Genomic DNA, 25,573 nt, shown 5'->3' on the forward strand with positions numbered 1-25,573 from the left:
AGCTTTGTGTAACTTTATTTATAAATATAAAATGACATTTCACGCGTCCGTCGTCGTGAGGGCTCCGGTCCAGCCACCACCATGTCCGAGCACCGCGGTACACAAACTGTGAGTCTACAGGTAAGAGGGGTACACACGGAGGATGTACAGATATGGGGGTACACACGGAGGATGTACAGATATGGGGGTACACACGGAGGATGTACAGATATGGGGGGTACACACGGAGGATGTACAGATATGGGGGTACACACGGAGGATGTACAGATATGGGGGTACGCACGGAGGTTGTACAGATATGGGGGTACACACGGAGGATGTACAGATATGGGGGTACACACGGAGGATGTACAGATATGGGGGGTACACACGGAGGATGTACAGATATGGGGGTACACACGGAGGATGTACAGATATGGGGGTACGCACGGAGGATGTACAGATATGGGGGTACACACGGAGGATGTACAGATATGGGGGTACGCACGGAGGATGTACAGATATGGGGGTGCACACGGAGGATGTACAGATATGGGGGTACACACGGAGGATGTACAGATATGGGGGTACACACGGAGGATGTACAGATATGGGGGTACACACGGAGGATGTACAGATATGGGGGGTACACACGGAGGATGTACAGATATGGGGGGTACACACGGAGGATGTACAGATATGGGGGGTACACACGGAGGATGTACAGATATGGGGGTACACACGGAGGATGTACAGAGATGGGGGTACCCACGGAGGATGTACAGAGATGGGGGTACCCACGGAGGATGTACAGAGATGGGGGTACACACGGAGGACGTACAGAGATGGGGGTACACACGGAGGATGTACAGATATGGGGGTACACACGGAGGACGTACAGATATGGGGGGTACACACGGAGGATGTACAGATATGGGGGTACACACGGAGGATGTACAGAGATGGGGGTACACACGGAGGATGTACAGAGATGGGGGTACACACGGAGGATGTACAGAGATGGGGGTACACACGGAGGATGTACAGATATGGGGGGTACACACGGCGGACGTACAGATACGGGGGTACACACGGAGGACGTACAGATATGGGGGGTACACACGGAGGACGTACAGATATGGGGGGTACACACGGAGGACGTACAGATATGGGGGGTACACACGGAGGACGTACAGATATGGGGGGTACACACGGAGGACGTACAGATATGGGGGGTACACACGGAGGATGTACAGATATGGGGGTACACACGGAGGATGTACAGATATGGGGGTACACACCACATGACACTACACCTGATGTCACACTACATGACACTACACCTGATGTCACACTACATGACACTACACCTGATATCACACTACATGACACTACACCTGATATCACACTACATGACACTACACCTGATGTCACACTACATGACACTACACCTGATGTCACACTACATGACACTGCACCTGATATCACACTACATGACACTGCACCTGATATCACACTACATGACACTGCACCTGATGTCACACTACATGACACTACACCTGATGTTACACTACATGACACTGCACCTGTGTGACTGGATGAGGTTCCCTGTATCTCGCTCTTTCCACCTCTGTTCTTCAGGTTCTCCCCCATAGTGTAAAGCTTGTGAGTGGTGGTTTTTGATTGGCTGTCCTGTGTTCGGCTTCAGTCTGTGGGGGGCTCGATCCGCTGAGACCCCCTTTCTATACGGGACCGCCCCTCCCCCTCTGTCCCACAGTATGGGGTTAATGATTGGTTATTGCAGAGAATCTTCTGATCTGGCTCCTGAGACTCGCTGTTTGTCCGGGACTATTTCTGCCGCTTCTTATCAGGGACTCAGGGCCGTGGAGCCGGGTGCAGAGCACAGAGGAATGTTCTGCCGCCCGCGCTGCGATGTTCTGCATGTTCCCTGTGCACCCAAATATGTCACGTACTGACTCCCTCATCACTAAACATGGGGTGCACCTATTGTGGGGTCACTCTGGGGTCGGGGCTATTCCATATCTCCATCCCATTGGCCGTGTTTGCTGATAATAACGGTCACACCCCATGACATGAGCGGCCACGTCACCTGTGCCGCCCCCCGCAGGGGAATAAATAGAGGAGGAGGCAGAGCACGACTCAGACACGACCAACCAAAGGTAAGTGACCGCGCTGAGCTCCGGTGCCACCCCAGCCGGGACCCGTCTCACCCCCTCCCCCGCTTCTCTCCTCCAGGTGTATACAGCAATGCTGCGTCTTGTCGCTCTCCTCGCCGTCCTCTGCGCAGTCACACACGGTGAGTACCGGACACATGATGGGGGGGGGCCCAGGTCACACACCTCAACCCCCGACGTGTCCGTCCTCATCCTGCACCACAACACCCATCATTGTCCTGACGTGTCTACAATTATACAGTCATGTGACCCGTTGTATCGATCACTTGACTTTTATTACTCAATTTAGGCCTAAAATTCCACCTTTTATCTTCACATCGTTTTTCGATCAAGAAATCTGCCCTGTTTATTGTCATAATAGATCTTTACAGCGACATCAGCTGCACTTTTCTGATACGGAGCTCTAAATCCCCTGGGTAAATGTAGTTACATGATAACATTCTGCTGCCTGCAGCCACCACTAGGGGGAGCTCACCACACACAGATATATACAGCTCCCATAGAGATACATGATAACATTCTGCTACCTGCAGCCACCACTAGAGGGAGCTCACTACATACAGATATATACAGCTCCCATAGAGATACATGATAACATTCTGCTACCTGCAGCCACCACTAGAGGGAGCTCACTACACACAGATATATACAGCACCCATAGAGTTACATGATAACATTCTGCTTCCTGCAGCCACCACTAGGGGGAGCTCACTACATACAGATATATACAGCTCCCATAGAGTTACATGATAACATTCTGCTGCCTGCAGCCACCACTAGGGGGAGCTCACTACATACAGATCTATACAGCTCCCATAGAGTTACATGATAACATTCTGCTGCCTGCAGCCACCACTAGGGGGAGCTCACTACATACAGATATATATATATATAGCTCCCATAGAGTTACATGATAACATTCTGCTGCCTGCAGTCACCACTAGGGGGAGCTCACTACATACAGATATATACAGCTCCCATAGTTACATGATAACATTCTACTGCCTGCAGCCACCACTAGGGGGAGCTCACTACATACAGATATATACAGCTCCCATAGAGTTACATGATAACATTCTACTGCCTGCAGCCACCACTAGGGGGAGCTCACCACACACAGATATATACATCTCCCATAGAGATACATGATAACATTCTGCTGCCTGCAGCCACCACTAGAGGGAGCTCACTACATACAGATATATACAGCTCCCATAGAGTTACATGATAACATTCTGCTGCCTGCAGCCACCACTAGGGGGAGCTCACTACATACAGATATATACAGCTCCCATAGAGTTACATGATAACATTCTACTGCCTGCAGACACCACTAGGGGGAGCTCACCACACACAGATATATACATCTCCCATAGAGATACATGATAACATTCTGCTGCCTGCAGCCACCACTAGGGGGAGCTCACCACACACAGATATATACATCTCCCATAGAGATACATGATAACATTCTGCTGCCTGCAGCCACCACTAGAGGGAGCTCACTACATACAGATATATACAGCTCCCATAGAGTTACATGATAACATTCTGCTGCCTGCAGCCACCACTAGGGGGAGCTCACTACATACAGATATATACAGCTCCCATAGAGTTACATGATAACATTCTACTGCCTGCAGACACCACTAGGGGGAGCTCACCACACACAGATATATACAGCTCCCATAGAGTTACATGATAATATTCTGCTGCCTGCAGCCACCACTAGGGGGAGCTCACTACATACAGATATATACAGCTCCCATAGAGATACATGATAACATTCTACTGCCTGCAGCCACCACTAGGGGGAGCTCACTACATACAGATATATACAGCTCCCATAGAGTTACATGATAACATTCTGCTGCCTGCAGTCACCACTAGAGGGAGCTCACTACACACAGATATATACATCTCCCATAGAGATACATGATAACATTCTGCTGCCTGCAGCCACCACTAGAGGGAGCTCACTACATACAGATATATACAGCTCCCATAGAGTTACATGATAACATTCTGCTGCCTGCAGCCACCACTAGAGGGAGCTCACTACATACAGATATATACAGCTCCCATAGAGATACATGATAACATTCTGCTGCCTGCAGCCACCACTAGGGGGAGCTCACTACATACAGATATATACAGCTCCCATAGAGATACATGATAACATTCTGCTGCCTGCAGCCACCACTAGGGGGAGCTCACTACATACAGATATATATATATAGCTCCCATAGAGTTACATGATAACATTCTACTGGATCTATTCAGATGAAAGAAATCAAAAAGATGGTCATTAACTATAAGGCCAATAAATTACAGACTCAGAAAACCATAGGAGGGATAACCAGCGGGACCCTCATTTCATGAAGGTGTGTCCAGGTGGGCAATGTTGCATTATCAGATGAAATTAGGAGGACAGTGCCCCCTCCTGACCGTTCTCGGCTTTAGCCACATATTCCACAGTAATGTTTTCCTGCTGATCAGCGTCGACCCAGAGATAGAAAGATCCGCAGAATTTCTGCAAAAAACAAAACGCAACTTTTTTAGTTTTGGGTGAAGTTTACATATAAAAATGATGATGATGTTGTTCTGTGCCAGGCTGCCCCACCATCCTCACCAAGTCTCAATGGGGGGGCCGCGCTCCCACCTGCAGGACGGCCATGGCCACTCCGGTCACTTACGTGGTCGTCCACCACACTGAGGCCACCGCATGCACCACCCAATCTGCCTGCATCACCCAAGCCAAAAACATCCAGAACTATCACATAAACAGCAACGCCTGGTGCGACATCGGCTACAGGTAAGAGGGGCGCTGGGTCCAGGGTCCGCTACACTGAATATGTGGTGTAGACTGGAGATAGTAACCAAGACACAAGACCATCCACATTACACAATTATTCTGAAATGTGGATCCAGAGGAAGCAAAACCCCCATCAGGCAGAAGCCAATACTCCTCATGCTGGAGAAAAACTCTTTCCCAATCAGAATAAATTCCTGGATCAACGAACCGACTCCTATAAGTAAAGTCATCCAGGGCCCTTCTGAACGCTATCCGTAAATTCACCATGACAACATCTTCTGGCTGACGGCTCCATAGTGTGACTGATCTTACAGTAGAGGTTCCATAGTGTGACCGCTCTTACAGTAGAGGCTACATAGTGTGACTGCTCTTACAGTAGAGGTACCATAGTGTGACTGCTCTTACAGTAGAGGTTCCATAGTGTGACTGCTCTTACAGTAGAGGCTCCATAGTGTGACTGATCTTACAGTAGAGGTTCCATAGTGTGACTGCTCTTACAGTAGAGGTTCCATAGTGTGACTGCTCTTACAGTAGAGGCTCCATAGTGTGACTGCTCTTACAGTAGAGGTACCATAGTGTGACTGCTCTTACAGTAGAGGTTCCATAGTGTGACTGCTCTTACAGTAGAGGCTCCATAGTGTGACTGATCTTACAGTAGAGGCTCCATAGTGTGACTGATCTTACAGTAGAGGTTCCATAGTGTGACTGATCTTACAGTAGAGGTTCCATAGTGTGACTGCTCTTACAGTAGAGGCTCCATAGTGTGACTGCTCTTACAGTAGAGGTTCTATAGTGTGACTGATCTTACAGTAGAGGTTCCATAGTGTGACCGCTCTTACAGTAGAGGCTCCATAGTGTGACTGATCTTACAGTAGAGGCTCCATAGTGTGACTGATCTTACAGTAGAGGTTCCATAGTGTGACTGTTCTTACAGTAGAGGTTCCATAGTGTGACTGCTCTTACAGTAGAGGTTCCATAGTGTGACTGATCTTACAGTAGAGGTTCCATAGTGTGACCGCTCTTACAGTAGAGGCTACATAGTGTGACTGCTCTTACAGTAGAGGTACCATAGTGTGACTGCTCTTACAGTAGAGGTTCTATAGTGTGACTGATCTTACAGTAGAGGTTCCATAGTGTGACCGCTCTTACAGTAGAGGCTCCATAGTGTGACTGATCTTACAGTAGAGGCTCCATAGTGTGACTGATCTTACAGTAGAGGTTCCATAGTGTGACTGTTCTTACAGTAGAGGTTCCATAGTGTGACTGCTCTTACAGTAGAGGTTCCATAGTGTGACTGATCTTACAGTAGAGGTTCCATAGTGTGACTGCTCTTACAGTAGAGGTTCCATAGTGTGACTGCTCTTACAGTAGAGGTTCCATAGTGTGACTTCTCTTACAGTAGAGGTTCCATAGTGTGACTGATCTTACAGTAGAGGTTCCATAGTGTGACCGCTCTTACAGTAGAGGTTCCATAGTGTGACTGCTCTTACAGTAGAGGCTCCATAGTGTGACTGCTCTTACAGTAGAGGCTCCATAGTGTGACTGCTCTTACAGTAGAGGTTCCATAGTGTGACTGCTCTTACAGTAGAGGCTCCATAGTGTGACTGATCTTACAGTAGAGGCTCCATAGTGTGACTGCTCTTACAGTAGAGGCTCCATAGTGTGACTGCTCTTACAGTAGAGGTTCCATAGTGTGACTGCTCTTACAGTAGAGGCTCCATAGTGTGACTGCTCTTACAGTAGAGGTTCCATAGTGTGACCGCTCTTACAGTAGAGGCTCCATAGTGTGACTGCTCTTACAGTAGAGGTTCCATAGTGTGACTGATCTTACAGTAGAGGTTCCATAGTGTGACTGCTCTTACAGTAGAGGTTCCATAGTGTGACTGCTCTTACAGTAGAGGCTCCATAGTGTGACTGCTCTTACAGTAGAGGTTCCATAGTGTGACTGATCTTACAGTAGAGGTTCCATAGTGTGACTGCTCTTACAGTAGAGGTTCCATAGTGTGACTGCTCTTACAGTAGAGGCTCCATAGTGTGACTGCTCTTACAGTAGAGGTTCCATAGTGTGACTGCTCTTACAGTAGAGGTTCCATAGTGTGACTGCTCTTACAGTAGAGGTTCCATAGTGTGACTGATCTTACAGTAGAGGGTCCATAGTGTGACTGCTCTTACAGTAGAGGTTCCATAGTGTGACTGCTCTTACAGTAGAGGTTCCATAGTGTGACTGCTCTTACAGTAGAGGGTCCATAGTGTGACAGATCTTACAGTAGAGGGTCCATAGTGTGACTGCTCTTACAGTAGAGGTTCCATAGTGTGACTGCTCTTACAGTAGAGGCTCCATAGTGTGACTGCTCTTACAGTAGAGGCTCCATAGTGTGACTGCTCTTACAGTAGAGGTTCCATAGTGTGACTGCTCTTACAGTAGAGGCTCCATAGTGTGACTGATCTTACAGTAGAGGTTCCATAGTGTGAACGATCTTACAGTAGAGGTTCCATAGTGTGACTGCTCTTACAGTAGAGGTTCCATAGTGTGACTGCTCTTACAGTAGAGGTTCCATAGTGTGACTGATCTTACAGTAGAGGGTCCATAGTGTGACAGATCTTACAGTAGAGGGTCCATAGTGTGACTGCTCTTACAGTAGAGGTTCCATAGTGTGACTGCTCTTACAGTAGAGGTTCCATAGTGTGACTGATCTTACAGTAGAGGCTCCATAGTGTGACTGCTCTTACAGTAGAGGCTCCATAGTGTGACTGCTCTTACAGTAGAGGCTCCATAGTGTGACCGCTCTTACAGTAGAGGCTCCATAGTGTGACCGCTCTTACAGTAGAGGTTCCATAGTGTGACTGATCTTACAGTAGAGGTTCCATAGTGTGACTGCTCTTACAGTAGAGGTTCCATAGTGTGACTGCTCTTACAGTAGAGGCTCCATAGTGTGACTGCTCTTACAGTAGAGGTTCCATAGTGTGACTGCTCTTACAGTAGAGGCTCCATAGTGTGACTGCTCTTACAGTAGAGGTTCCATAGTGTGACTGCTCTTACAGTAGAGGCTCCATAGTGTGACTGCTCTTACAGTAGAGGCTCCATAGTGTGACCGATCTTACAGTAGAGGTTCCATAGTGTGAACGATCTTACAGTAGAGGTTCCATAGTGTGACTGCTCTTACAGTAGAGGTTCCATAGTGTGACTGCTCTTACAGTAGAGGTTCCATAGTGTGACTGATCTTACAGTAGAGGGTCCATAGTGTGACAGATCTTACAGTAGAGGGTCCATAGTGTGACTGCTCTTACAGTAGAGGTTCCATAGTGTGACTGCTCTTACAGTAGAGGTTCCATAGTGTGACTGATCTTACAGTAGAGGCTCCATAGTGTGACCGCTCTTACAGTAGAGGCTCCATAGTGTGACTGCTCTTACAGTAGAGGTTCCATAGTGTGACCGCTCTTACAGTAGAGGTTCCATAGTGTGACTGCTCTTACAGTAGAGGTTCCATAGTGTGACCGCTCTTACAGTAGAGGTTCCATAGTGTGACTGATCTTACAGTAGAGGTTCCATAGTGTGACTGCTCTTACAGTAGAGGTTCCATAGTGTGACTGCTCTTACAGTAGAGGTTCCATAGTGTGACTGCTCTTACAGTAGAGGTTCCATAGTGTGACTGATCTTACAGTAGAGGCTCCATAGTGTGACCGCTCTTACAGTAGAGATTCCATAGTGTGACCGCTCTTACAGTAGAGGCTCCATAGTGTGACTGCTCCTATAGTAGAGGTTCCATAGTGTGACTGATCTTACAGTAGAGGCTCCATAGTGTGACCGCTCTTACAGTAGAGGCTCCATAGTGTGACTGCTCTTACAGTAGAGGTTCCATAGTGTGACCGCTCTTACAGTAGAGGTTCCATAGTGTGACTGCTCTTACAGTAGAGGTTCCATAGTGTGACCGCTCTTACAGTAGAGGTTCCATAGTGTGACTGATCTTACAGTAGAGGTTCCATAGTGTGACTGCTCTTACAGTAGAGGTTCCATAGTGTGACTGCTCTTACAGTAGAGGTTCCATAGTGTGACTGATCTTACAGTAGAGGCTCCATAGTGTGACCGCTCTTACAGTAGAGATTCCATAGTGTGACCGCTCTTACAGTAGAGGTTCCATAGTGTGACTGATCTTACAGTAGAGGTTCCATAGTGTGACCGCTCTTACAGTAGAGGTTCCATAGTGTGACTGATCTTACAGTAGAGGCTCCATAGTGTGACTGCTCTTACAGTAGAGGTTCTATAGTGTGACTGCTCTTACAGTAGAGGTTCCATAGTGTGACTGCTCTTACAGTAGAGGTTCCATAGTGTGACCGCTCTTACAGTAGAGGCTCCATAGTGTGACCGCTCTTAAAGTAGAGGTTCCATAGTGTGACTGATCTTACAGTAGAGGCTCCATAGTGTGACTGCTCTTACAGTAGAGGTTCCATAGTGTGACCGATCTTACAGTAGAGGTTCCATAGTGTGACTGCTCTTACAGTAGAGGTTCCATAGTGTGACTGCTCTTACAGTAGAGGTTCCATAGTGTGACCGCTCTTACAGTAGAGGTTCCATAGTGTGACTGCTCTTACAGTAGAGGTTCCATAGTGTGACTGCTCTTACAGTAGAGGTTCCATAGTGTGACTGCTCTTACAGTAGAGGTTCCATAGTGTGACTGCTCTTACAGTAGAGGTTCCATAGTGTGACTGATCTTACAGTAGAGGCTCCATAGTGTGACTGATCTTACAGTAGAGGGTCCATAGTGTGACTGATCTTACAGTAGAGGTTCCATAGTGTGACTGATCTTACAGTAGAGGTTCCATAGTGTGACTGATCTTACAGTAGAGGGTTCCATAGTGTGACTGCTCTTACAGTAGAGGTTCCATAGTGTGACTGCTCTTACAGTAGAGGGTTCATAGTGTGTCTGATCTTACAGTAGAGGTTCCATAGTGTGACCGCTCTTACAGTAGAGGTTCCATAGTGTGACTGCTCTTACAGTAGAGGTTCCATAGTGTGACTGATCTTACAGTAGAGGCTCCATAGTGTGACTGATCTTACAGTAGAGGCTCCATAGTGCGACTGTTCTTACAGTAGAGGTTCCATAGTGTGTCTGATCTTACAGTAGAGGCTCCATAGTGCGACTGTTCTTACAGTAGAGGTTCCATAGTGTGTCTGATCTTACAGTAGAGGCTCCATAGTGTGACTGATCTTACAGTAGAGGCTCCATAGTGTGACTGCTCTTACAGTAGAGGCTCCATAGTGTGACTGCTCTTACAGTAGAGGCTCCATAGTGTGACTGCTCTTACAGTAGAGGTTCCATAGTGTGACTGCTCTTACAGTAGAGGTTCCATAGTGTGACTGATCTTACAGTAGAGGTTCCATAGTGTGACTGATCTTACAGTAGAGGTTCCATAGTGTGACTGCTCTTACAGTAGAGGTTCCATAGTGTGACTGCTCTTACAGGAGAGGCTCCATAGTGTGACCGCTCTTACAGTAGATGTTCCATAGTGTGTCTGATCTTACAGTGGAGGTTCTATAGTGTGACTGCTCTTACAGTAGAGATTCCATAGTGTGACTGTTCTTACAGTAGAGGCTCCATAGTGTGACTGATCTTACAGTAGAGGTTCCATAGTGTGACTGATCTTACAGTAGAGGTTCCATAGTGTGACTGATCTTACAGTAGAGGTTCCATAGTGTGACTGCTCTTACAGTAGAGGTTCCATAGTGTGACTGCTCTTACAGTAGAGGTTCTATAGTGTGACTGCTCTTACAGTAGAGGTTCCATAGTGTGACTGCTCTTACAGTAGAGGTTCTATAGTGTGACTGCTCTTACAGTAGAGGTTCCATAGTGTGACTGCTCTTACAGTAGAGGTTCCATAGTGTGACTGCTCTTACAGTAGAGGTTCCATAGTGTGACTGCTCTTACAGTAGAGGTTCCATAGTGTGACTGATCTTACAGTAGAGGTTCCATAGTGTGACTGATCTTACAGTAGAGGCTCCATAGTGTGACTGATCTTACAGTAGAGGTTCCATAGTGTGACTGATCTTACAGTAGAGGCTCCATAGTGTGACTGCTCTTACAGTAGAGGCTCCATAGTGTGACTGCTCTTACAGTAGAGGTTCCATAGTGTGACTGCTCTTACAGTAGAGGTTCCATAGTGTGACCGATCTTACAGTAGAGGCTCCATAGTGTGACCGCTCTTACAGTAGAGGTTCCATAGTGTGGCTGATCTTACAGTAGAGGTTCCATAGTGTGACTGATCTTACAGTAGAGGTTCCATAGTGTGACTGCTCTTACAGTAGAGGTTCCATAGTGTGTCTGATCTTACAGTAGAGGCTCCATAGTGTGACCGCTCTTACAGTAGATGTTCCATAGTGTGTCTGATCTTACAGTGGAGGTTCTATAGTGTGACCGCTCTTACAGTAGAGGTTCCATAGTGTGACTGATCTTACAGTAGAGGGTCCATAGTGTGACTGCTCTTACAGTAGAGGCTCCATAGTGTGACTGCTCTTACAGTAGAGGGTCCATAGTGTGACTGCTCTTACAGTAGAGGCTCCATAGTGTGACTGCTCTTACAGTAGAGGCTCCATAGTGTGACTGCTCTTACAGTAGAGGTTCCATAGTGTGACTGCTCTTACAGTAGAGGTTCCATAGTGTGACTGCTCTTACAGTAGAGGTTCTATAGTGTGACTGCTCTTACAGTAGAGGTTCCATAGTGTGACTGCTCTTACAGTAGAGGTTCCATACTGTGACTGCTCTTACAGTAGAGGTTCCATACTGTGACTGCTCTTACAGTAGAGGTTCCATACTGTGACTGCTCTTACAGTAGAGGTTCCATACTGTGACTGCTCTTACAGTAGAGGTTCCATAGTGTGACTGATCTTACAGTAGAGGCTCCATAGTGTGACTGCTCTTACAGTAGAGCTTCCATAGTGTGACCGATCTTACAGTAGAGGTTCCATAGTGTGACTGCTCTTACAGTAGAGGCTCCATAGTGTGACTGATCTTACAGTAGAGGCTCCATAGTGTGACCGATCTTACAGTAGAGCTTCCATAGTGTGACCGATCTTACAGTAGAGGTTCCATAGTGTGACTGCTCTTACAGTAGAGGTTCCATAGTGTGACTGCTCTTACAGTAGAGGTTCCATAGTGTGACCGATCTTACAGTAGAGGCTCCATAGTGTGACTGCTCTTACAGTAGAGGTTCCATAGTGTGACTGCTCTTACAGTAGAGGTTCCATAGTGTGACCGCTCTTACAGTAGAGGCTCCATAGTGTGACTGCTCTTACAGTAGAGGTTCCATAGTGTGACTGATCTTACAGTAGAGGTTCCATAGTGTGACTGCTCTTACAGTAGAGGGTCCATAGTGTGACTGCTTTTACAGTAGAGGGTCCATAGTGTGACCGATCTTACAGTAGAGCTTCCATAGTGTGACCGATGTTACAGTAGAGCTTCCATAGTGTGACTGATCTTACAGTAGAGGCTCCATAGTGTGACTGCTCTTACAGTAGAGGTTCCATAGTGTGACTGCTCTTACAGTAGAGGGTCCATAGTGTGACTGCTTTTACAGTAGAGGGTCCATAGTGTGACCGATCTTACAGTAGAGCTTCCATAGTGTGACCGATGTTACAGTAGAGGTTCCATAGTGTGACTGATCTTACAGTAGAGGCTCCATAGTGTGACTGCTCTTACAGTAGAGGTTCCATAGTGTGACTGCTCTTACAGTAAGTTTCCATAGTGTGACTGCTCTTACAGTAGAGGGTCCATAGTGTGACTGCTCTTACAGTAGAGGGTCCATAGTGTGACTGCTCTTACAGTAGAGGTTCCATAGTGTGACTGCTCTTACAGTAGAGGCTCCATAGTGTGACTGCTCTTACAGTAGAGGCTCCATAGTGTGACTGCTCTTACAGTAGAGGTTCCATAGTGTGACTGATCTTACAGTAGAGGCTCCATAGTGTGACTGCTCTTACAGTAGAGGTTCCATAGTGTGACTGCTCTTACAGTAGAGGGTCCATAGTGTGACCGATCTTACAGTAGATCTTCCATAGTGTGACCGATGTTACAGTAGAGGTTCCATAGTGTGACTGATCTTACAGTAGAGGCTCCATAGTGTGACTGCTCTTACAGTAGAGGTTCCATAGTGTGACCGATCTTACAGTAGATCTTCCATAGTGTGACCGATGTTACAGTAGAGGTTCCATAGTGTGACTGATCTTACAGTAGAGGCTCCATAGTGTGACTGATCTTACAGTAGAGGCTTCATAGTGTGACTGCTCTTACAGTAGAGGTTCCATAGTGTGACTGCTCTTACAGTAGAGGGTCCATAGTGTGACTGCTCTTACAGGAGAGGTTCCATAGTGTGACTGCTCTTACAGGAGAGGTTCCATAGTGTGACTACTCTTACAGTAGAGGTTCCATAGTGTGACTGCTCTTACAGTAGAGGTTCCATAGTGTGACTGCTCTTACAGTAGAGGTTCCATAGTGTGACTGCTCTTACAGTAGAGGTTCCATAGTGTGACTGCTCTTACAGTAGAGGTTCCATAGTGTGACCGCTCTTACAGTAGAGGCTCCATAGTGTGACTGCTCTTACAGTAGAGGGTCCATAGTGTGACCGATCTTACAGTAGAGGCTCCATAGTGTGACTGCTCTTACAGTAGAGGTTCCATAGTGTGACTGCTCTTACAGTAAGTTTCCATAGTGTGACTGCTCTTACAGTAGAGGCTCCATAGTGTGACTGCTCTTACAGTAGAGGTTCCATAGTGTGACTGCTCTTACAGTAGAGGGTCCATAGTGTGACCGATCTTACAGTAGAGCTTCCATAGTGTGACCGATCTTACAGTAGAGGTTCCATAGTGTGACTGATCTTACAGTAGAGGTTCCATAGTGTGACTGCTCTTACAGTAGAGGGTCCATAGTGTGACCGATCTTACAGTAGATCTTCCATAGTGTGACCGATGTTACAGTAGAGGTTCCATAGTGTGACTGATCTTACAGTAGAGGCTCCATAGTGTGACTGATCTTACAGTAGAGGCTTCATAGTGTGACTGCTCTTACAGTAGAGGTTCCATAGTGTGACTGCTCTTACAGTAGAGGGTCCATAGTGTGACCGATCTTACAGTAGAGGCTCCATAGTGTGACTGCTCTTACAGTAGAGGTTCCATAGTGTGACTGCTCTTACAGTAAGTTTCCATAGTGTGACTGCTCTTACAGTAGAGGCTCCATAGTGTGACCGCTCTTACAGTAGAGGCTCCATAGTGTGACTGCTCTTACAGTAGAGGTTCCATAGTGTGACTGCTCTTACAGTAGAGGCTCCATAGTGTGACTGCTCTTACAGTAGAGGTTCCATAGTGTGACTGCTCTTACAGTAGAGGGTCCATAGTGTGACCGATCTTACAGTAGAGGCTCCATAGTGTGACTGCTCTTACAGTAGAGGTTCCATAGTGTGACTGCTCTTACAGTAAGTTTCCATAGTGTGACTGCTCTTACAGTAGAGGCTCCATAGTGTGACCGCTCTTACAGTAGAGGCTCCATAGTGTGACTGCTCTTACAGTAGAGGTTCCATAGTGTGACTGCTCTTACAGTAGAGGTTCCATAGTGTGACTGCTCTTACAGTAGAGGTTCCATAGTGTGACTGCTCTTACAGTAGAGGCTCCATAGTGTGACTGCTCTTACAGTAGAGGCTCCATAGTGTGACTGCTCTTACAGTAGAGGCTCCATAGTGTGACTGCTGTTACAGTAGAGGTTCCATAGTGTGACTGCTGTTACAGTAGAGGCTCCATAGTGTGACCGATCTTACAGTAGAGGCTCCATAGTGTGACTGCTCTTACAGTAGAGGCTCCATAGTGTGACTGCTCTTACAGTAGAGGTTCCATAGTGTGACTGCTCTTACAGGAGAGGTTCCATAGTGTGACTGCTCTTACAGTAGAGGTTCCATAGTGTGACTGCTCTTACAGTAGAGGTTCCATAGTGTGACTGCTCTTACAGTAGAGGTTCCATAGTGTGACTGCTCTTACAGTAGAGGTTCCATAGTGTGACTGCTCTTACAGTAGAGGCTCCATAGTGTGACTGATCTTACAGTAGAGCTTCCATAGTGTGACCGATGTTACAGTAGAGGTTCCATAGTGTGACCGATCTTACAGTAGAGGCTCCATAGTGTGACCGCTCTTACAGTAGAGGCTCCATAGTGTGACCGCTCTTACAGTAGAGGCTCCATAGTGTGACTGCTCTTACAGTAGAGGTTCCATAGTGTGACTGATCTTACAGTAGAGGCTCCATAGTGTGACTGATCTTACAGTAGAGGCTCCATAGTGTGACTTCTCTTACAGTAGAGGCTCCATAGTGTGACTGCTCTTACAGTAGAGGCTCCATAGTGTGACTGATCTTACAGTAGAGGCTCCATAGTGTGACTGATCTTACAGTAGAAGCTCCATAGTGTGACTGATCTTACAGTAGAGGGTCCATAGTGTGACTGATCTTACAGTAGAGGGTCCATAGTGTGACTGATCTTACAGTAGAGGCTCCATAGTGTGACTGATCTTACAGTAGATCCTCCATAGTGTGACTGCTCTTACAGTAGAGGTTCCATAGTGTGACTGCTCTTACAGTAGAGGTTCCATAGTGTGACTGATCTTACAGTAGAGGCTTCATAGTGTGACTGCTCTTACAGTAGAGGCTCCATAGTGTGACTGCTCTTACAGTAGAGGCTCCATAGTGTGACTGATCTTACAGTAGAGGCTCCATAGTGTGACTGATCTTACAGTAGATCCTCCATAGTGTGACTGCTCTTACAGTAGAGGTTCCATAGTGTGACTGATCTTACAGTAGAGGTTCCATAGTGTGACTGCTCTTACAGTAGAGGTTCCATAGTGTGACTGATCTTACAGTAGAGGCTCCATAGTGTGACTGATCTTACAGTAGAGGTTCCATAGTGTGACTGATCTTACAGTAGAGGTTCCATAGTGTGACTGATCTTACAGTAGAGGGTCCATAGTGTGACTGCTCTTACAGTACAGGCTTCATAGTGTGACTGCTCTTACAGTAGAGGGTCCATAGTGTGACTGCTCTTACAGTAGAGGCTCCATAGTGTGACTGCTCTTACAGTAGAGGTTCCATAGTGTGACTGCTCTTACAGTAGAGGCTCCATAGTGTGACCGATCTTACAGTAGAGGCTCCATAGTGTGACTGCTCTTACAGTAGAGGCTCCATAGTGTGACTGCTCTTACAGTAGAGGCTCCATAGTGTGACTGCTCTTACAGTAGAGGTTCCATAGTGTGACTGCTCTTACAGTAGAGGCTCCATAGTGTGACCGCTCTTACAGTAGAGGTTCCATAGTGTGACTGCTCTTACAGTAGAGGTTCCATAGTGTGACTGCTCTTACAGGAGAGGTTCCATAGTGTGACTGCTCTTACAGTAGAGGTTCCATAGTGTGACTGCTCTTACAGTAGAGGTTCCATAGTGTGACTGCTCTTACAGTAGAGGTTCCATAGTGTGACTGCTCTTACAGTAGAGGTTCCATAGTGTGACTGCTCTTACAGTAGAGGTTCCATAGTGTGACTGCTCTTACAGTAGAGGTTGCATAGTGTGACTGCTCTTACAGTAGAGGTTCCATAGTGTGACCGCTCTTACAGTAGAGGCTCCATAGTGTGACTGCTCTTACAGTAGAGGTTCCATAGTGTGACTGCTCTTACAGTAGAGGTTCCATAGTGTGACTGCTGTTACAGTAGAGGCTCCATAGTGTGACTGCTCTTACAGTAGAGGTTCCATAGTGTGACTGCTCTTACAGTAGAGGTTCCATAGTGTGACTGCTCTTACAGTAGAGGCTCCATAGTGTGACTGATCTTACAGTAGAGCTTCCATAGTGTGACCGATGTTACAGTAGAGGTTCCATAGTGTGACTGATCTTACAGTAGAGGTTCCATAGTGTGACTGCTCTTACAGTAGAGGCTCCATAGTGTGACTGCTCTTACAGTAGAGGGTCCATAGTGTGACCGATGTTACAGTAGAGCTTCCATAGTGTGACCGATGTTACAGTAGAGGTTCCATAGTGTGACTGATCTTACAGTAGAGGCTCCATAGTGTGACTGATCTTACAGTAGAGGCTCCATAGTGTGACTGCTCTTACAGTAGAGGGTCCATAGTGTGACCGATCTTACAGTAGAGGCGCCATAGTGTGACTGCTCTTACAGTAGAGGTTCCATAGTGTGACTGCTCTTACAGTAGAGGCTCCATAGTGTGACTGCTCTTACAGTAGAGGCTCCATAGTGTGACTGCTCTTACAGTAGAGGTTCCATAGTGTGACCGCTCTTGCAGTAGAGGTTCCATAGTGTGACCGCTCTTACAGTAGAGGTTCCATAGTGTGACCGCTCTTACAGGAGAGGTTCCATAGTGTGACTGCTCTTACAGTAGAGGTTCCATAGTGTGACTGCTCTTACAGTAGAGGTTCCATAGTGTGACTGCTCTTACAGTAGAGGCTCCATAGTGTGACTGCTCTTACAGTAGAGGCTCCATAGTGTGACTGCTCTTACAGTAGAGGTTCCATAGTGTGACTGCTCTTACAGTAGAGGTTCCATAGTGTGACTGCTCTTACAGTAGAGGTTCCATAGTGTGACTGCTCTTACAGTAGAGGTTCCATAGTGTGACTGCTCTTACAGTAGAGGTTCCATAGTGTGACCGCTCTTACAGTAGAGGTTCCATAGTGTGACCGCTCTTACAGTAGAGGTTCCATAGTGTGACCGCTCTTACAGTAGAGGCTCCATAGTGTGACCGCTCTTACAGTAGAGGTTCCATAGTGTGACTGATCTTACAGTAGAGCTTCCATAGTGTGACTGATCTTACAGTAGAGCTTCCATAGTGTGACCGATGTTACAGTAGAGGTTCCATAGTGTGACCGCTCTTACAGTAGAGGCTCCATAGTGTGACTGATCTTACAGTAGAGCTTCCATAGTGTGACCGCTCTTACAGTAGAGGCTCCATAGTGTGACCGATCTTACAGTAGAGGCTCCATAGTGTGACCGCTCTTACAGTAGAGGCTCCATAGTGTGACCGATCTTACAGTAGAGGCTCCATAGTGTGACCGCTCTTACAGTAGAGGTTCCATAGTGTGACTGCTCTTACAGTAGAGGTTCCATAGTGTGACTGCTCTTACAGTAGAGGTACCATAGTGTGACTGATCTTACAGTAGAGACTCCATAGTGTGACTGTTCTTACAGTAGAGACTCCATAGTGTGACTGTTCTTACAGTAGAGGCTCCATAGTGTGACTTCTCTTACAGTAGAGGCTCCATAGTGTGACTGATCTTACAGTAGAGGTTCCATAGTGTGACTGCTCTTACAGTAGAGGTTCCATAGTGTGACTGCTCTTACAGTAGAGGTTCCATAGTGTGACTGTTCTTACAGTAGAGGTTCCATAGTGTGACTGATCTTACAGTAGAGGCTCCATAGTGTGACTGATCTTACAGTAGAGCTTCCATAGTGTGACTGCTCTTACAGTAGAGGTTCCATAGTGTGACTGCTGTTACAGTAGAGGCTCCATAGTGTGACTGCTCTTACAGTAGAGGTTCCATAGTGTGACTGCTCTTACAGTAGAGGTTCCATAGTGTGACTGCTCTTACAGTAGAGGCTCCATAGTGTGACTGATCTTACAGTAGAGCTTCCATAGTGTGACCGATGTTACAGTAGAGCTTCCATAGTGTGACTGATCTTACAGTAGAGGCTCCATAGTGTGACTGCTCTTACAGTAGAGGCTCCATAGTGTGACTGCTCTTACAGTAGAGGGTCCATAGTGTGACCGATCTTACAGTAGAGCTTCCATAGTGTGACCGATGTTACAGTAGAGGTTCCATAGTGTGACTGATCTTACAGTAGAGGCTCCATAGTGTGACTGATCTTACAGTAGAGGCTCCATAGTGTGACTGATCTTACAGTAGAGGGTCCATAGTGTGACTGCTCTTACAGTAGAGGGTCCATAGTGTGACCGATCTTACAGTAGAGGTTCCATAGTGTGACCGATCTTACAGTAGAGGCTCCATAGTGTGACTGATCTTACAGTAGAGGGTCCATAGTGTGACTGCTCTTACAGTAGAGGGTCCATAGTGTGACTGCTCTTACAGTAGAGGTTCCATAGTGTGACCGCTCTTACAGTAGAGGTTCCATAGTGTGACCGCTCTTACAGTAGAGGTTCCATAGTGTGACTGCTCTTACAGTAAGTTTCCATAGTGTGACTGCTCTTACAGTAGAGGCTCCATAGTGTGACTGCTCTTACAGTAGAGGCTCCATAGTGTGACTGCTCTTACAGTAGAGGTTCCATAGTGTGACTGCTCTTACAGTAGAGGTTCCATAGTGTGACTGCTCTTACAGTAGAGGTTCCATAGTGTGACTGCTCTTACAGTAGAGGTTCAATAGTGTGACTGCTCTTACAGTAGAGGTTCCATAGTGTGACTGCTCTTACAGTAGAGGTTCCATAGTGTGACTGCTCTTACAGTAGAGGCTCCATAGTGTGACTGCTCTTACAGTAGAGGTTCCATAGTGTGACTGCTCTTACAGTAGAGGTTCCATAGTGTGACTGCTCTTACAGTAGAGGTTCCATAGTGTGACTGCTCTTACAGTAGAGGTTCCATAGTGTGACTGCTCCTACAGTAGAGGCTCCATAGTGTGACTGCTCTTACAGTAGAGGCTCCATAGTGTGACTGCTCTTACAGTAGAGGTTCCATAGTGTGACTGCTCTTACAGTAGAGGTTCCATAGTGTGACTGCTCTTACAGTAGAGGTTCCATAGTGTGACTGCTCTTACAGTAGAGGTTCCATAGTGTGACTGCTCTTACAGTAGAGGCTCCATAGTGTGACTGCTCTTACAGTAGAGGTTCCATAGTGTGACTGCTCTTACAGTAGAGGTTCAATAGTGTGACTGCTCTTACAGTAGAGGTTCCATAGTGTGACTGCTCTTACAGTAGAGGTTCCATAGTGTGACTGCTCTTACAGTAGAGGCTCCATAGTGTGACTGCTCTTACAGTAGAGGCTCCATAGTGTGACTGCTCTTACAGTAGAGGTTCCATAGTGTGACTGCTCTTACAGTAGAGGTTCCATAGTGTGACTGCTCTTACAGTAGAGGTTCCATAGTGTGACTGCTCTTACAGTAGAGGTTCCATAGTGTGACTGCTCTTACAGTAGAGGTTCCATAGTGTGACCGCTCTTACAGTAGAGGTTCCATAGTGTGACCGCTCTTACAGTAGAGGTTCCATAGTGTGACCGCTCTTACAGTAGAGGTTCCATAGTGTGACCGCTCTTACAGTAGAGGCTCCATAGTGTGACCGCTCTTACAGTAGAGGTTCCATAGTGTGACCGCTCTTACAGTAGAGGCTCCATAGTGTGACCGATCTTACAGTAGAGCTTCCATAGTGTGACCGATGTTACAGTAGAGCTTCCATAGTGTGACCGATGTTACAGTAGAGGTTCCATAGTGTGACCGATCTTACAGTAGAGGCTCCATAGTGTGACCGCTCTTACAGTAGAGGCTCCATAGTGTGACCGCTCTTACAGTAGAGGCTCCATAGTGTGACTGCTCTTACAGTAGAGGTTCCATAGTGTGACTGCTCTTACAGTAGAGGTTCCATAGTGTGACCGCTCTTACAGTAGAGGCTCCATAGTGTGACCGATCTTACAGTAGAGGCTCCATAGTGTGACCGCTCTTACAGTAGAGGTTCCATAGTGTGACCGCTCTTACAGTAGAGGTTCCATAGTGTGACCGCTCTTACAGGAGAGGTTCCATAGTGTGACTGCTCTTACAGTAGAGGTTCCATAGTGTGACTGCTCTTACAGTAGAGGCTCCATAGTGTGACTGCTCTTACAGTAGAGGTTCAATAGTGTGACTGCTCTTACAGTAGAGGTTCCATAGTGTGACTGCTCTTACAGTAGAGGTTCCATAGTGTGACTGCTCTTACAGTAGAGGCTCCATAGTGTGACTGCTCTTACAGTAGAGGCTCCATAGTGTGACTGCTCTTACAGTAGAGGTTCCATAGTGTGACTGCTCTTACAGTAGAGGTTCCATAGTGTGACTGCTCTTACAGTAGAGGTTCCATAGTGTGACTGCTCTTACAGTAGAGGTTCCATAGTGTGACTGCTCTTACAGTAGAGGTTCCATAGTGTGACTGCTCTTACAGTAGAGGTTCCATAGTGTGACCGCTCTTACAGTAGAGGTTCCATAGTGTGACTGCTCTTACAGTAGAGGTTCCATAGTGTGACTGCTCTTACAGTAGAGGTTCCATAGTGTGACTGCTCTTACAGTAGAGGTTCCATAGTGTGACTGCTCTTACAGCAGAGGTTCCATAGTGTGACTGCTCTTACAGTAGAGGTTCCATAGTGTGACTGCTCTTACAGTAGAGGTTCCATAGTGTGACCGCTCTTACAGTAGAGGTTCCATAGTGTGACCGCTCTTACAGTAGAGGCTCCATAGTGTGACCGCTCTTACAGTAGAGGCTCCATAGTGTGACCGATCTTACAGTAGAGCTTCCATAGTGTGACCGATGTTACAGTAGAGCTTCCATAGTGTGACCGATGTTACAGTAGAGGTTCCATAGTGTGACTGCTCTTACAGTAGAGGTTCCATAGTGTGACCGCTCTTACAGTAGAGGTTCCATAGTGTGACCGCTCTTACAGTAGAGGCTCCATAGTGTGACCGCTCTTACAGTAGAGGCTCCATAGTGTGACCGATCTTACAGTAGAGCTTCCATAGTGTGACCGATGTTACAGTAGAGCTTCCATAGTGTGACCGATGTTACAGTAGAGGTTCCATAGTGTGACCGATCTTACAGTAGAGGCTCCATAGTGTGACCGCTCTTACAGTAGAGGCTCCATAGTGTGACCGCTCTTACAGTAGAGGCTCCATAGTGTGACCGCTCTTACAGTAGAGGCTCCATAGTGTGACCGCTCTTACAGTAGAGGCTCCATAGTGTGACCGCTCTTACAGTAGAGGCTCCATAGTGTGACCGCTCTTACAGTAGAGGTTCCATAGTGTGACTGCTCTTACAGTAGAGGTTCCATAGTGTGACCGTTCTTACAGTAGAGGCTCCATATTGTGACCGCTCTTACAGTAGAGGTTCCATAGTGTGACCGCTCTTACAGTAGAGGTTCCATAGTGTGACCGCTCTTACAGTAGAGGTTCCATAGTGTGACCGTTCTTACAGTAGAGGTTCCATAGTGTGACTGCTCTTACAGTAGAGGTTCCATAGTGTGACTGTTCTTACAGTAGAGGCTCCATAGTGTGACTGATCTTACAGTAGAGGTTCCATAGTGTGACTGCTCTTACAGTAGAGGTACCATAGTGTGACTGATCTTACAGTAGAGACTCCATAGTGTGACTGCTCTTACAGTAGAGGTTCCATAGTGTGACTGATCTTACAGTAGAGACTCCATAGTGTGACTGTTCTTACAGTAGAGACTCCATAGTGTGACTGTTCTTACAGTAGAGGCTCCATAGTGTGACTTCTCTTACAGTAGAGGCTCCATAGTGTGACTGATCTTACAGTAGAGGTTCCATAGTGTGACTGCTCTTACAGTAGAGGTTCCATAGTGTGACTGCTCTTACAGTAGAGGTTCCATAGTGTGACTGTTCTTACAGTAGAGGTTCCATAGTGTGACTGATCTTACAGTAGAGGCTCCATAGTGTGACTGATCTTACAGTAGATCCTCCATAGTGTGACTGCTCTTACAGTAGAGGTTCCATAGTGTGACTGCTCTTACAGTAGAGGTTCCATAGTGTGACTGCTCTTACAGTAGAGGTTCCATAGTGTGACTGCTCTTACAGTAGAGGTTCCATAGTGTGACTGCTCTTACAGTAGAGGTTCCATAGTGTGACTTCTCTTACAGTAGAGGTACCATAGTGTGACTGATCTTACAGTAGAGGCTCCATAGTGTGACTGCTCTTACAGTAGAGGTTCCATAGTGTGACCGCTCTTACAGTAGAGGTTCCATAGTGTGACTGATCTTACAGTAGAGGCTCCATAGTGTGACTGCTCTTACAGTAGAGGTTCCATAGTGTGACTGCTCTTACAGTAGAGGCTCCATAGTGTGACTGATCTTACAGTAGAGGCTCCATAGTGTGACTGATCTTACAGTAGATCCTCCATAGTGTGACTGATCTTACAGTAGAGGTTCCATAGTGTGACTGCTCTTACAGTAGAGGTTCCATAGTGTGACTGTTCTTACAGTAGAGGTTCCATAGTGTGACTGTTCTTACAGTAGAGGTTCCATAGTGTGACTGCTCTTACAGTAGAGGTTCCATAGTGTGACTGCTCTTACAGTAGAGGTTCCATAGTGTGACTGTTCTTACAGTAGAGGTCCCATAGTGTGACTGCTCTTACAGTAGAGGTCCCATAGTGTGACTGCTCTTACAGTAGAGGTTCCATAGTGTGACTGCTCTTACAGTAGAGGTTCCATAGTGTGACTGATCTTACAGTAGAGGTTCCATAGTGTGACTGCTCTTACAGTAGAGGTTCCATAGTGTGACTGATCTTACAGTAGAGGTTCCATAGTGTGACTGCTCTTACAGTAGAGGTTCCATAGTGTGACTGATCTTACAGTAGAGGTTCCATAGTGTGACTGATCTTACAGTAGAGGGTCCATAGTGTGACTGCTCTTACAGTAGAGGCTTCATAGTGTGACTGCTCTTACAGTAGAGGCTCCATAGTGTGACTGCTCTTACAGTAGAGGCTCCATAGTGTGACTGCTCTTACAGTAGAGGCTCCATAGTGTGACTGCTCTTACAGTAGAGGCTCCATAGTGTGACTGATCTTACAGTAGAGGTTCCATAGTGTGACTGATCTTACAGTAGAGGCTCCATAGTGTGACCGATCTTACAGTAGAGGTTCCATAGTGTGACCGATCTTACAGTAGAGGTTCCATAGTGTGACCGCTCTTACAGTAGAGGTTCCATAGTGTGACCGCTCTTACAGTAGAGGTTCCATAGTGTGACTGATTTTACAGTAGAGGTTCCATAGTGTGACCGCTCTTACAGTAGAGGTTCCATAGTGTGACCGCTCTTACAATAGAGGTTCCATAGTGTGACTGCTCTTACAGTAGAGGTTCCATAGTGTGACTGATCTTACAGTAGAGGTTCCATAGTGTGACTGCTCTTACAGTAGAGGTTCCATAGTGGGACTGATCTTACAGTAGAGGTTCCATAGTGTGACTGCTCTTACAGTAGAGGTTCCATAGTGTGACCGCTCTTACAGTAGAGGTTTCATAGTGTGACTGCTCTTACAATAGAGGTTCCATAGTGTGACTGATCTTACAGTAGAGGTTCCATAGTGTGACTGATCTTACAGTAGAGGCTCCATAGTGTGACTGCTCTTACAGTAGAGGTTCCATAGTGGGACTGATCTTACAGTAGAGGTTCCATAGTGTGACTGCTCTTACAGTAGAGGTTTCATAGTGTGACTGCTCTTACAGTAGAGGCTCCATAGTGTGACTGCTCTTACAGTAGAGGCTCCATAGTGTGACTGCTCTTACAGTAGTATATTGACGTCCCCGTGTTATCGCCCTCCGGTGGAGTCTCATATATTTGCGGGTTCCCATTAGACTCCGCAGTATTTCATTATAATTTCCCCCCCTCTTTCCTCGGATGTTCTTGTACTCTCTGGTATCAGCCGATGTTCTGACTCTGCTTGCTTTGCACCTCAGCTTTCTGGTGGGTGAGGACGGGAGCGTGTACGAGGGTCGTGGTTGGACGTCAGTGGGAGCTCACGCCCCGAACTACAACTCCAACTCTATTGGCATCAGTGTCTTCGGCTCCTTTACCAGTAAGTCTACCGGAGGATGAAGGGGGTTGTAGTTGTGTCCGGACTTCCCTCCATGTCGCGCTGTGATTTGGCGCAGCCGATCTCTTCTGTCACCGTCTCATGTGCGTCTATAATAGAAGTCATAAAACGCTGCGCGTCGTAAATGAACGTAGCGCATTACGATCTCTCTTAGCCACGCCCCTTTCTCTTGGCACAGGTCGCACTTTCTGCCCGCAGTGCACTTTTCTGAGTCGTCAGTGACGGGCGCCGAGAAGCCGATGCAGTAACGTATCAGCGCCAATCTGTAATATACGGAATGTTTCTTTTCTCAGGCCGTAACCCCAACGCCGCAGCGCAGGACGCAGTGAAGAGTCTCATCAGCTGCGGCGTCACCAAAGGCTACATCAAGGCCGCGTACATCCTGAAGGGACATCGCAACGTCACCGCCACCGACTGCCCGGGAAACACCTTCTACAACACGGTCAAGACCTGGCCCCGCTTCCAGGCCTAAAGACCAACTGTGGAACTAAAGGGGTTAATGTCCGGGGGAGGGGCACCTGTGTGTAACGGAAATAAATGCAGCGGGTTCGTCTTATAATTGTCTTGTGTTTAAAAACAACTACACAACAGATGGAGCAGACACTAGTGCCTCATGGACCCCAATATCAAAGCGTTATAAGGGGCCCCGACCATTACGTGACACCTATAGAAGAGCAGCTCTGTGCAAGACAGAGGTCCGACCCCCCCCCCTGTACAGTGACTCCACCAGCAGAATAGTGAGTGCAGCTCTGGAGTATAATACAGGATATAACTCAGGA

General features: G+C 46.9%; 1 protein-coding gene across 1 annotated transcript; it reads left to right on the forward strand.

Annotated features, from left to right (window-relative positions):
• Nucleotides 1–14: 14 nt before the first annotated feature.
• LOC142724290 (peptidoglycan-recognition protein SC2-like) lies at nucleotides 15–25,353 on the forward strand. The gene is made up of 5 exons (XM_075848959.1): nucleotides 15–120; nucleotides 2,236–2,296; nucleotides 4,788–4,989; nucleotides 24,658–24,776; nucleotides 25,088–25,353. The coding sequence occupies exons 1-5, from the start codon at nucleotides 82–84 to the stop codon at nucleotides 25,264–25,266; spliced, it is 600 nt and encodes a 199-aa protein (XP_075705074.1). The 5' UTR covers nucleotides 15–81; the 3' UTR covers nucleotides 25,267–25,353.
• The last annotated feature ends 220 nt before the right edge of the window (nucleotides 25,354–25,573 follow it).

This window comes from Rhinoderma darwinii, unplaced genomic scaffold (assembly GCF_050947455.1).
Source record: "Rhinoderma darwinii isolate aRhiDar2 unplaced genomic scaffold, aRhiDar2.hap1 Scaffold_578, whole genome shotgun sequence".
In the NCBI taxonomy this organism is placed as follows: domain Eukaryota; kingdom Metazoa; phylum Chordata; class Amphibia; order Anura; family Rhinodermatidae; genus Rhinoderma; species Rhinoderma darwinii.